The following is a 14,172-nucleotide window of genomic DNA, read 5'->3' on the forward strand; positions in this document are numbered from 1 at the left end:
TCATTTCCATCTCTGTGTAAAATTTTTACAGTTCTTGTGGTAATGTTTTATTAATGCTGAAATGTGTTCTACTTATGTTATTGATTTTATCAAATCTGTTTCAGATTGTGAAGTCATTAGTGAAAGCAGGAGCTGAAACATCATGTTGTGGTAAAGACACAGTTACACAAATTCTCCATCTTGCTGTATGGAATGATGATTTTGAGGTAAACATACAAAATATTCCCAACAATAGGAAAGCAGAGCCCAAAATTAAATTATGACCAAGTAAATGGGGGAAAATTTTTCTGTCTTTTATTGTTTCTTGAAAAACTAGATCTGTTTTTGTACTCTGTGCCCAGCATGATCCCCAGATCTATCTCCAATAGAACATGTATGGGTCCAGTACAATCATAAACATCGTGTTAGTGCCAGTATTCAGGATATCAAGGACTTCTTACAATTGTTGTAGACCAGCTTACATCAGGCAAGAATACAATGGCTTTATGATACCCTTCCCAACTGAATCAGAGCATGCATCTAGGCTGGATGGGGTACAGTGTCATATTGATTAGTGTGCTCGTACTGCCAGCTTCTTTGTAAATTTGACTTGATCTTATAATCATTGAAATAAAATCATATACCTTCTCAATCTGTGAAGTTCCATTTCATTTCCTTTTCGTCTTCTGCATGCTTCACTTTCTTCATTGGGCAGTATATGGCAAATAAATTACTGGAAATATATCTAAAAACAAAGATGATGTAACTTACCAAACGAAAGTGTTGGTATGTTGATAGAGACACCAACAAACACAAACACACACTCAAAATTCAAGCTTTCACGACCCACCATTGCGTCATCAGGAAAGAGGGAAGGAGAGGGAAAGACGAAAGGATATGGGTTTTAAGGGAGAGGGTAAGGAGTCATTCCAATCCCGGGAGCGGAAAGACTTACCTTAGGGGGAAAAAGGGACAGGTATACACTTGCATGTGTGCCCACCCACCCACCCACCCACCCACCCACACACACACACACACACACACACACACACACACACACACACACACACACACACATATATACATCTGCAGATATACAGATACAAGCAGACATATGTAAAAGCAAAACTCTTTGCCTTAACATATGTCTGCTTGTGTCTGTATATGTGCGGATGGATATGTGTGTGTGTGTGTGTGTGTGTGTGTGTGTGAGTGCGCGCGCGCGCGAGTGTATATCTGTCCCTTTTTCCCCATAAGGTAAGTCTTTCCGCTCCCAGAATTCGAATGAATCCTTACCCTCTCCCTTAAAACCCATATCCTTTCGTCTTTCCTTCTCCTTCCCTCTTTCCTGATGAAGCAATGGTGGGTTGCGAAAGCTTGAATTTTGTGTGTGTTAGTGTGTCTATCAACATACCAATGCTTTCTTTGGTAAGTTACATCATCTTTGTTTTTAGATATATTTTTCCCACATGGAATGTTTCCCTCTATTATATTCAAATTACTAAAAATCTTATTCTTCATGTATTGTTAATGTTTAAGGCACATATGAAGTAGATACATAGGTTATTTTTGCAAACAGACTGAAACATGCTATTGTCAGAGTCCAGAGAAGGAAATAATAAGACAGCTATTCGTAATTGCCAACCAGTCACAATACTCAAAGATAATGAAAAAGATGATGTACACGAGAACAATAGCACACCTATCCCAAAATACAATGCTTAGTCTGTCTTAATTAGGATTTCAAAATAGTCTCTGCTTCAAATGTACCATTTTGCTATTCACAAATCAAATTATATCAAATTTAAATGATAAATTAATGTCAACTTGTATTTTCTGTGATGTGTGAAAATTTTGATTGTGCAGTTCACAGTATTCTCCTAGAGAAACATAAAAGTCATGAAGTCTTAGATCTAGCTGTAATTGGTTTTCATTCTATTTAAGTGAAAGGACAAAGATTATTCTGCAAAAATAAATAATTAAAATGATGACATTGTCACAGGAACCAATCACATCAAGATTAATGAGGTTATTTAGATGGCAGGTACCTCAAATTATTTGTGCATAGTATATATATGGAACCAGATAAAAGATTGCAGGAGCTATCCATCTGCAGAAATAGGCAGTGATCATAACCTGGTCCTGATGAAAAGTTCACTGAGATTCAAACATTTGAAGAAGAAGTCAGTAAAACTTAAATGGGAACTAGAAAAACTGAAAACTGAGGGACTGGCAAAGCGCTGTGTTCATGAAACCGAAAACCTAGGTAAGAATTTTCAACATGGTGGAGTAAATGAAGACTGGGACCAAATTAAATCTGGTATATAGAAAGCAGCAGAAAAGGTAGTTGGAAGAACTGAACTCAAAAACAAGAGGTAATGGATTACAGCAGATATTACTGAGCTTATAGAAAACAGGAGATTATACAAAAATGCAACTGATGAATGAGGAAAATCTGAATACAGAAGACAAAGGAATTTAGTTAATAGAGAAGCTGGGAAAGCAAAAGAAAATTTTCTTGAAGAAATATGCAGCGAAGTGGAAGAAAATATGCAAAATGGGAGAACTGATTTAGCCTACAGCACAGCAAATCAATTTTTTAACAAATGTAAAACAACACTCTCAGGCACAATAGAAAATAAAGAGGGGAAAATGCTGTTTGGTGAAAACGTGGTAAAGAGGTCGAAAGAATAGATAGAGGAGTTGGGTGCTGGAAAACCTCTTTCGGAGGAAGTAATAGGAAGAGAAGAGCAAGTAGATGAATATGACAAGGGAGATGATATTCTACAAGTAGAATTTGACAGAGCTATACAAGAACTACGGGACAACAAAGCAGCAGGCATTGATGACATCCCTGCAGAACTAATAAAGAATGCTGGTGACAGCATGAAAATGATGCCGCTTAAACTTACTAGGTCCATCTATAACACAGGAGAGATACCGACAGACTTCCAGAAATGTATCATTGTTCCTGTACCAAAGAAGGCAGCAGCTACAAATTGCGAACAGTACCAAACTCTAAGCCTAATACCATATGCATAAAAAATTCTCATAAAAATAGTTCTGAAGAGAATTGAAGAGAAGGTGGAGGATATGCTGAGTGAAGATCAGTTTGGTTTCAGAAGGGGATTGGGAACAAGAGAGGCAATTCTGGCACTGAGACTCGTTATTGAAAAGCGATTACAGAAAAATAAACCAACTTATATTTCCTTTGTAGACATGGAAAAGGCATTTGATAACGTTATCTGCCAAGAGATGTTCAGAGTGCTGAGGGAAAATGGAATAAAGTACAAAGACATCCATGTGATACTTTGTTTCTATAAGAATGAGGTGGAAGGGATTAGGAACAGTCACCAGGAAAAAGAAGCAAATATTAGAAAAGGGGTAAGGCAAGGATGTGCTCTCTCTCCTCCTATATTCAATGCTTACGTCCAGGAAGCTATAGACCAAGTTCGAGAAGCTACTGAGGTGCGGGCGGATCAATGGGAAGAAGATAGACATGCTACGTTATGCAGATGATATTGCTATAGTCACGGAGACCAAAGAAGATCTAGGGGAAGCCTTCAGAACAATGGAAAAAATTCTATGCAATCAGTATGGAATGAGAATAAACAAGAAAGGGACTAAAGTGATGGTATGCAGTAAAGGAGCAGAATATGAACCTCTAAGAATGAGAATTGGAAGAGAGGAGCTGGAAGAGATAGAGGAATTTACTTACCTGGGAAGCAAAATCACAAGGGATGGTAGAAGCAGGAAAGAAATTATGACCAGAATACAAAAGGCCAAAATCGCATTTAATCAGAGAAGGAACTTACTCACCAGCAACAACATCAGTCTGAAATTAAGGAAACGTATCATGAAAGGTTTCATTTGGAGTGTGGCCCTACACGGATGTGAAACTTGGACAATAGGAAGAGAAGAGAGAAGATGCCTGGAGGCCCTGGAGATGTGGTGCTATAGAAGGATGATGAAAATCAACTGGAGAGACAAAGTAACAAATGAAGAGGCGCTTAGAAGACTACAGGAAACTAGATCTCTGTGGAGACACATCCAAACAAGAAGAAACAAACTTGTAGGGCACATCCTACAACACAACAACATCATTGGAACAATAACAGAAGGAGCTATTGAGGGAAACAATTGGCGGGGACAACCAAGGATATCATACATGCAACAGATCATGAATGATGTTGGACGTAACACGCATGTGGAAATGAAGAGGAAGGCAGACAGAAGAGAGGAATGGCGCTCTGCTGCAAACCAACCTCAGGGTTTAACATTAAAAGAAAGAAAAGTATGTTTGAGAAAGGGCATTGCAAAATTATGTTTGTAATAATGCTTACGTGATTTGGTAATCTAATCCCCCTCCTGAGACATATTATGTACATATAAATATGGGATGCCTAATGTCATAATCTGGACTGTGACTGCAAAGGTCATGTGGTTCCAACATTACATTGTGGAGACACAATTGCAATCAAGTCAGTTTCAATGGTGAAGTACTACAAAAGGAGAAAATTATTTTGTTGAAGCTTCATGGCCAAGTAATACCGTGTGCTAGACTGAGATTTGAGTCAGGGACCTTTGATGTTTGTGGACAAATGCTCTATCACCTAGACTACCCAAGCAGGATTCACAACCAATCTTCACAGCCTTACTTCTACTAGTGCCTCATCTGCTCCCATTCAAACTTCACAGAAGTTCTCCTGCTTAGCTTGCAGAAATAGCATTTATGGAAAAGATATTGTGGAGACTTGGGCTAGCCACAATCTTGGGGATTGTTACCAGAATGAATTTTCACTCCGCTGAAATTTGGAATATAAGAGAGCAGGTGCTGGTGGAAATAAAGCTGTGATTGTGGGTAGCTCAGTCAGTAGAGCACTTGCCTACAAAAGGCTAAGGTTAAAGGTTCAATTTGGAAGTAAAGCTGTGAAAGTGGTTCATGAGTTGTTCTTGGTAGCTCAGTTGGTAGAGCAGTTACTTGCAAAAGGCAAAGGTTCCAGGTTGAAGTCACAAGTAAAGCTGTGGGTATAGTTGAGTCGTGCTTGGGTAGCTTAGGTGGTAGAGCAATTGCTCACAAAAGGCAAAGTTTCCAGGTTTGTGTCCTAGTCTGGTAAACAGTTTCAATCTGCCAGTAAGTTTCAGATCAGCACATACTCCACTGCAGAATGAAAATTCATGCTGGAAACTATTTTATTGTTGAAAAATGTGATGCCTTTTTTTCATCTCTAAATGTATCATAGTGTTTGACTATTTAGAAAGAACAAAACAGTTATTAGTAACTGAATATCATTGTTTTGCCTCTTGAAGATAAGTAATGTCCAGCAGTTATGTCTCAATCCTGCCCCCCCCCCCCCCCCCTTTTTCCAAATGAATTTTCCTTCTGACACAATCAAACTGTTTTTAGTGTTTTTAGGTCTCTATAAGCAATGTTGTAGGACCATTTAAATCATGAGTAGGAGAGGTGGCCAGAATTGTTACAAAAAATGTAGTGTTGCACCTCCTCAATACACTAAAAAAAATCTGTGATTGTGAAATAAAAGTGGACCAGCTATATTCCTCATATTATGCATTTGCTCTGTTTTCCCACATAAAATCCAGTTATGATGACTGAGGGGTTATTTGTACAGTATAGTCTTTGATGGAAAGTTGGAAAAAATTTCTTTTCTGATAGAAAATCAGATTTGGTACCTTACTGTCTCAAATACATTGAGCTTGTCATGACTATTGATAGCAGATCAACTGTAGAGAATCTGACTCAGTGATATCATCTCTGTCTCCCCAATTTTTTCTGTCAATTGTGATCATTAGTGAATTATAACTTCATATCAGTACATCTTAATAAATACACCTCATTACATAACATGGTCACATGTTATTATATAATGCTTCATTCCCACTTTGGTAATTGTGACGAAGCAAGGTCAGATATTTTTACTTCCTATCTTGTTTGCCATCTGCCTCCTTAAAATTCATTTCTTTCATGTCTGACTAATTACCATTAACATACATATGCATTTTCATAAAGGAGAAAGGTTAGCCCTCAGTTTTAAAGAATATAACACCAGATCTAATTTTGTGCTTAGTTTTATTTATGTCATTGATTTTCTAACTTGTTTTGACTATTCCTAGTTAATATCTTTCATTATAGGGTGAAATCAGTAATTGTTCCATAACTTAATTCCTATCATTGACTTATAAACAAATATAAATTTTATACTAATTATAAACATCTAGAGGAACAGCTAATAGTATTCTTAAAGGATTTATTTGGCCCTATTCGAAAAGATGTTAGCAAAGCCAGTCCTTAACTAATTCCAAAGTAAATTAACAGTTTTGTCCAAAGTATTGTTTATCAAAAGCTAAACAGTAGCACACTGGCCATGTAACTGTGTATTACTGGAGGATTGTGAAGAGTGACAGTAAAGAACTGTGAAACGCAAATGTGCACCTGTCAGCTACATCATTTAAAGTCATCAGTGTTGAACTTCCACCCTCACATTTTTCAGCCAGTGTAGCAACTCAGTACATTGACACCAAGGGCAATCAATGAGGAAATAAAGCAGGCAAGCATCACATGATCTTGATTTATTTCTTTCATCCATGAAATATGAGTTGTGCATTACTGGTTTTGCACCAGGACCTGTAAACAATGGATTTCTTACTGCAGTGTGACTCAAAGTATGTTTCCAGCTCCTGTAATGAAGTGGAAACTCTGCCTTTATTGCACATCCCAGATTCATGTGCACTTATACATTCACTTCATACTGATACTTCAGTGTCTAACCTCACCATGCCAATGCTGTCATGGAATGAAGAACATGCAGTCTTGCCACTACGCCCTTCACCACATGTGTATTCCCAGGTTCATTTGGCCTATCCAGACTGTGTGTCACATCACTTGGAGCATGAAGCCACCTTGCTATATGAGGTTGCCACACCACCACCTGCATCTTTACTGCTTCAGAGGCCTTTGAATCCACATGTGGTGCAATGTTTCACTCACTCATCCAAACTGTTTCCTACAAACTTTCCAAACCATTTTTCCAATGACAATGATCACCCCACCTGTGCTTGTCAGGTTAATTTCTGTGCCAGCAATGCAGTGCCATCCCTGTCCCCATCACGCAGGCCTCGGTGATGCACCACATACTCTGCCTACCTCGTCCACTTTTTCTACATCTCTGTTCTACATCTAGGTCTACATCCATACTCTGCAAGCCACCTGACGGTGTGTGGCAGAGGGTACCCTCAGTACCTCTATCGGTTCTCCCTTCTATTCCAGTCTCGTATTGTTTGTGGAAAGAAGGATTGTCGGTATGCTTCTGTGTGGGATCTAATCTCTCTGATTTTATCCTCATGGTCTCTTCACGAGATATACGTAGGAGGGAGCAATATACTGCTTGACTCTTCGGTGAAGGTATGTTCTCGAAACTTTAACAAAAGCCCGTACCAAGCTACTGAGCGTCTCTCCTGCGGAGTCTTCCACTGGAGTTTATCTATCATCTCCATAATGCTTTCGCGATTACTAAATGATCCTGTAATGAAGCGCGCTGCTCTTCGTTGGATATTCTCTATCTCTTCTATCAACCCTATCTGGTGCGGATCCCACACTGCTGAGCAGCATTCAAGCAGTGGGCGAACAAGTGTACTGTAACCTACTTCCTTGGTTTTCGAATTTCATTTCCTTAGGATTCTTCCAATGAATCTCAGTCTGGCTTCTGCTTTACCGACGATCAACTTTATATGATATTCTGATACTTATGGCTTCCCTCCTGAACTACCTACCTCTTTGCCAACTGCTCATCAGCCAATGCCATAACTTGTTCGACTGCAGTACTTTACTGTGAGTAGATTCACCAAACTTCCCCAGTTTGCAGAAAGAGAACCGCAAAACATGATTTCCCTTTATGAGCAACTTGTGGATATTCATGAAATTCTCCCAGCAACAGACTCTGCATCTTGGACTCCACTGTTCAACACTGAGGTGGATGCCAGTGTTATTTCCCTCTCCTGCACTCCTTCAAGTCTTCTCCCTATGACACTATTTTTCTGCACTGGCAGCAAATCTGACAGCACAGTCCACGGTGCCGCTGACCTCCGGCTTCAACTTACACTGGAGCTAGAAATTCTGTGGACCTTCCATTTTGCCAATGTGGGTAGCCTGGTAGGCAATGTGCCCACTGTAGTGAGAAGCTTTCAGTGGCAGATGATACAATGCACCTCACCCACTAACTTAAGTTTAGATTACGCTCTGTCAGTGGAGTGCAAAAGTATCTGAAGTGTAGGTCAGTGGGAAGTTTGATGAGGTAAAGTGTCCACAAGGCGATGTGAGGCACATCCTCCAAACAAACCTGCACTTGAAGCTGGCTTAACAACTCTGAAGATGTCCTGTCTTGAAATTGTACTTCATGGATGATGTGATGTATTGCATCAAATGAACGATACATATAATGAAGGGTGCAAGGGGCACTCAATGATGAGGGCCTTAGCGGTGACATACTTATGCTGAGCAGGTGGATTGAGAAGCAAAACACTAATAAGGTCTGTATGATCGTGGACATGGCTGATAAGACAAATAAAAGAAGCATCATCATTAACTATTCTGTGAATGTCAATATGTTATTATGCCATTCATCTTGTTTGAATACTGCTTAATGCTATATGCTCTCAAGAACACTACTCAGATGTGGCAACACTTCATTGATTCTTTACTTTTTTCTCTACCTTTTTGCTATGTATATTACAATGGCATTCTCATCTACTCCTCTTAAAGCACTCATCTTTGATGGTGTGGTGATTAACCAAGACAAATCACAACTGTACCGCACTGGAGTTATCTTACTCAGTCACATCATCACCACTGAGGGAATCCATCTATCAGTGACTTGTCATTACCAGAGAACGACCATGATCAGCAATAGTGTCTCAGAACGGTAAATTTTTTCTGACACCATATACCTCACACTGTGTCTCTCCATGGCTGTTGACAGATGCCATGGGGGATGAGAACAGTTCTGGGGCACAGAAAGTGACATGGTCCATGACAAGACCCATGTGTTTGATGCTCTCAAGACTACCCTACTGAACACCATTACACTCGTGCACCCACTCACTGATGCTCACACCTCTATCATGACCGATTTGAGTGAATCATCATTTGGCACCCTACTTCAGCAACAAATTGGTGATACTACCCAACCTCTCTATTGTTTCTTGATGAAACTATCTCTTTTTGAATGCTAGCAATCAGTATTCAACTGGGAATTCCCCATGATCTATGAGGCTTTGTGATACTTCCATAAGGACAATGAAGGATGTGAAGTCATGATCTTCACTGATCAAAAACATCTCACAGGTGCACTCTGTAACCCTGCCAGCAGTCTTCCCTCATGATATTTCCATCACATGAATCTCAGTAGTCAATAAACCACAGTCATCCGCTACATCACGGTGGCTGATAACATTATCACTGATTACAAGTCATGTTGTTGTGTTGTTGTGGTCTTCAGTCCTGAGACTGGTTTGATGCAGCTCTCCATGCTAATCTATCCTGTGCAAGCTCCTTCATCTCCCAGTACCTACTGCAACCTACATCCTTCTGAATCTGCTTAGTGTATTCATCTCTTGGTCTCCCTCTACGATTTTTACCCTCCACACTGCCCTCCAATGCTAAATTTGTGATCCCTTGATGCCTCAGGACATGTCCTACCAACCGATCCCTTCTTCTAGTCATGTTGTGCCACAAATTTTTCTTCTCCCCAATCCTATTCAATACCTCCTCATTACTTACGTGATCTACCCAACTAATCTTCAACATTCTTCTGTAGCACCACATTTCAAAAGCTTCTATTCTCTTCTTGTCCAAACTATGTATTGTTCATGTTTCACTTCCATACATGGATACACTCCATACAAATACTTTCATGAACGACTTCCTGACATTTAAATCTATACTCAATGTTAACAAATTTCTCTTCTTCAGAAATGCTTTCCTTGCCATTGCCAGTCTACATTTTATATCCTCTCTACTTCGACCATCATCAGTTATTTTGCTCCCCAAATAGCAAAACTACTTTACTACTTTAAGGGTCTCATTTCCAAATCTAACTCCCTCAGCATCAACCGACTTAATTCGACTACATTCCATTATCCTTGTTTTGCTTTTGTTGATGTTCATCTTATACCCTCCTTTCAAGACACTGTCCATTCCTTTCAACTGCTCTTCCAAGTCCTTTGCCGTCTCTGACAGAATTCAAATGTCATCGGCGAACCTCAAAGTTTTTGTTTCTTCTCCATGGATTTTAATACCTACTCCAAACTTTTCTTTTGTTTCCTTTACTGCTTGCTCAATATACAGATTGAATAACGTCAGGGAGAGGCTATAACCCTGTCTCACTCCCTTCCCAACCACTGCTTCCCTTTCATGCCCTTCGACTCTTATAACTGCCATCTGGTTTTGGTACAAATTGTAAATAGCCTTTCGCTCCCTGTATTTTACCCCTGCCACCTTTAAAATTTGAAAGAGAGTATTCCAGTCAACATTGTCAAAAGCTTTCTCTAAGTCTACAAATGATAGAAACGTAGGTTTGCCATTCCTTAATCTTCCTTCTAAGATAAGTCGTAAGGTCAGGATTGCCTCACGTGTTCCAACATTTCTACGGAATCCAAACTGATCTTCCCCGAGATCGGCTTCTACCAGTTTTTCCATTCGTCCGTAAATAATTCGCGTTAGTATTTTGCAGCTGTGACTTATTAAACTGATGGTTCGGTAATTTTCATATCTGTCAACACCTGCTCTCTTTGGTATTGGAATTATTATATTCTTCTTGAAGTCTGAGGGTATTTCGTCTTTCTCATACATCTAGCTCACCGGTGGTAGAGTTTTGTCATGACTGGCTCTCCCAAGGCCGTCAGTAGTTATAATGGAATATTGTCTACTCCCGGGGCCTTCTTTCGACTCAGGTCTTTCAGTGCTCTGTCAAATTCTTCACGCAGTATCGTATCTCCCATTTCGTCTTCATCTACATCCTCTTCCATTTCCATAATACTGTCCTCAAGTACATCGCCCTTGTATAGACCCTCTATATACTCCTTCCACCTTTCTGCTTTCGCCTCTTTGCTTAGAACTGGGTTTCCATCTGAGCTCTTGATATTCACACAAGTGGCTCTCTTTTCTCCAAAGGTCTCTTTAATTTTCCTGTAGGCTGTATCTATCTTACCCCTAGTGAGATAAGCCTCTACATCCTTACATTTGTCCTCTAGCCATCCCTGCTTAGCCACTTTGCACTTCGTGTCGATCTCATTTTTGAGACATTTGTATTCCTTTTTGCTTGCTTCATTTACTGCATTTTTATATTTTCTCCTTTCATCAATTAAATTCAATATTTCTTCTGTTACCCAAGGATTTCTACTAGCCCTCGTCTTTTTACCTACTTGATCCTCTGCTGCCTTCACTATTTCATCCCTCAGAGCTACCCATTCTTCTTCTACTGTATTTCTTTCCCCCCATTCCTGTCAGTTGTTCCCTTATGCTCTCCCTGAAACTCTGTACAACCTCTGGTTCTTTCAGCTTATCCAGATCCCATGTCCTTAAATTCCCACCTTTTTGCAGTTTCTTCAGTTTTAACCTACAGGTCATAACCAATAGATTGTGGTCAGAGTCCACATCTGCCCCTGGAAATGTCCTACAATTTAAAACCTGATTCCTAAATATCTGTCTTACCATTATATAATCTATCTGATACCTTTTAGTATCTCCAGGATTCTTCCATGTATACAGCCTTCTTTTATGATTCTTGAAGCAAGTGTTAGGTATGATTAAGTTATGCTCTGTGCAAAATTCTACCAGACGGCTTCCTCTTTCATTTCTTAGCCCCAATCCATATTCACCTACTATGTTTCCTTCTCTCCCTTTTCCTACTGACGAATTTCAGTCACCCATGACTATCAAATTTTCGTCTCGCTTCACTACCTGAATAATTTCTTTCATCTCATCATACATTTCTTCAATTTCTTCATCATCTGCAGAGCTAGTTGGCATATAAACTTGTACTACTGTAGTAGGCATGGGCTTCGTGTCTATCTTGGCCACAATAATGTGTTCACTATGCTGTTTGTAGTAGCTTACTCGCACTCCTATTTTTTTATTCATTATTAAACCTACTCCTGCATTACTGCTATTTGATTTTGTATTTATAACCCTGTATTCACCTGACCAGAAGTCTTTTTCCTCCTGCCACCAAACTTCACTAATTCCCACTATATCTAACGTTAACCTATCCATTTCCCTTTTTAAATTTTCTAACCTACCTGCCCGATTATGGGATCTGACATTCCATGCTCCGATCTGTAGAACGCCAGTTTTCTTTCTCCTGATAACGACGTCCTCCTGAGTAGTCCCCGCCCGGAGACCCGAATGGAGGACTATTTTACCTCTGGAATATTTTACCCAAGAGGACACCATCATCATTTAATCATACAGTAAAGCTGCATGCCCTTGGGAAAAATTACGGCTGTAGTTTCCCCTTGCTTTCAGCTGTTCACAGTAGCAAAACAGCAAGGCCGTTTTGGTTAGTGTTACAAGACCAGATCAGTCAATCATCCAGACTGTTACCCCTGAAACTACTGAAAAGGCTGCTGCCCTTCTTCGGGAACCACATGTTTGTCTGGCCTCTCAACAGATACCCCTCCGTTGTGGTTGCACGTACGGTATGGCTATCTGTATCGCTGAGGCACGGAAGCCTCCCCACCAACTGCAAGGCCATGGTTCATGGTGGGGGGAGAGACAAGTCGTGTGTGCATGTCATTTCTTCTTTCTTGGACTTGGATGAACAAGTGCACCTGTAGATGGATGACCCAGACATTCAAAATCTGCAACAAGAAACTATCCCTGCATTTACAGTGGAATCCTGCTGTCTTCCCAGCTGTTAATGTCCAGTGCTGTGTGTTACCTCTATGGGTACTCTCCACCTCTGCTCTCAATTTCCTTCTGACATATGAGTTTTGGCTATTCGTGACTTGTCACACCTGGGAATTAAGACTACTATGTGCCTCATGACAGCACATTTCATCTGGCTTGGAGTAAAAATGGACTTTTGCTCTTGGATACCAGCGTAGCAAGGTTGGTCGTCTTCCTCAACCTCTCTAGGACAGTTTGAAACACCAAAAGAATGATTCTGTCACGTATGCCTTTTCCTCATGAGTCCTCTTCCCCTTTGCAAGGTTTTAGGTACATACTGTCAGTCACCGATCGTGCCAGTGGGTGGGTGGAGACTGTTCGCATCACTGACATATCTGCTGATTCAGTCTATAACAATATGTTTACTTAATGTGTTTACATAAACATACAGTTATAAATGTTCCTGTTTGTAGTCACTAATTATAAGAATATGTTTACTTTTTTTCTGTAACATATAGCTATAATCAGCGGTAAAAATATATTTGCGAACACCGATCGTGTTCGGCTGTCTCTTGCTGGATCGTCTGATCAGTCGGAAGTTGCATTGCAGAGGAGAGGAAATGTCTATTCAAAATATAATTATTTTTGGATAGCTCAACATGAATTTCCTAAGGGACCATAGTTTGTCATGCATTTACCACTAGAATACGGTGCGGAGAAAATATTTTGCTGCATGCAACTTCCGTCCGATCTCGATGAAAGAATTTGTGACTGTGAACTCTCTATTTGGCAAAAACATAAAGAAAATTAAATAACTTCATGAAAGAGTGAGACATAGATTCTATAACAAATAAATAATCAATACATCAGTTCCATTTAACTCTGAATTTATGGCAATTAATAGATGAACTTACACTGCAATGAAGAATTTAACATGGATTCCATTTTGACTGGCACTTCTCTTTTTGTAATGAAAATAATTCCTTTGACGTTTTCACATACACGTCACACAATAAATCCACTGCTATGTAGTATTGTATTTTTAGTATTGCACTTTTACTTTACACTAAAATAATATTATTTTTAACAATAATAATATGGCAGCAAGACATGCGCGTCCGACACAAGTTACAAGAGACAAGAGAAAATGAGTAACTGTTCACCGAGAATATCTCGTACATCAAAAGATTGTGTAAAAGTGTTCTTCTTCTGTCCATTTTTCACACCGCGGTTTTCAAAGTCAGTAACTCAGTGCATCTCTGACGGCGCTTCAACAATAAACACGTTACGTC

General features: G+C 39.7%; 2 protein-coding genes across 4 annotated transcripts in view; both read left to right on the forward strand.

The window, feature by feature from the left end:
- The window catches only part of LOC126284419 (serine/threonine-protein phosphatase 6 regulatory ankyrin repeat subunit C-like), a 591,030-nt gene that overhangs the window by 71,964 nt on the left and 504,894 nt on the right, over nt 1-14,172 (forward strand). The gene's annotated exons all lie outside the window — the stretch shown is intronic.
- Nucleotides 1-14,172, forward strand: part of LOC126284427 (serine/threonine-protein phosphatase 6 regulatory ankyrin repeat subunit B-like) — a 254,964-nt gene that overhangs the window by 69,823 nt on the left and 170,969 nt on the right. For all 3 annotated transcript variants that reach the window (XM_049983349.1, XM_049983357.1, XM_049983365.1), the window contains one exon: nt 105-206. In XM_049983349.1, coding sequence (XP_049839306.1) covers nt 105-206 — 102 coding nt within the window. The remainder of the gene's footprint in view (nt 1-104; nt 207-14,172) is intronic.

Source organism: Schistocerca gregaria, chromosome 1 (genome assembly GCF_023897955.1).
Source record: "Schistocerca gregaria isolate iqSchGreg1 chromosome 1, iqSchGreg1.2, whole genome shotgun sequence".
In the NCBI taxonomy this organism is placed as follows: Eukaryota; Metazoa; Arthropoda; class Insecta; order Orthoptera; family Acrididae; genus Schistocerca; species Schistocerca gregaria.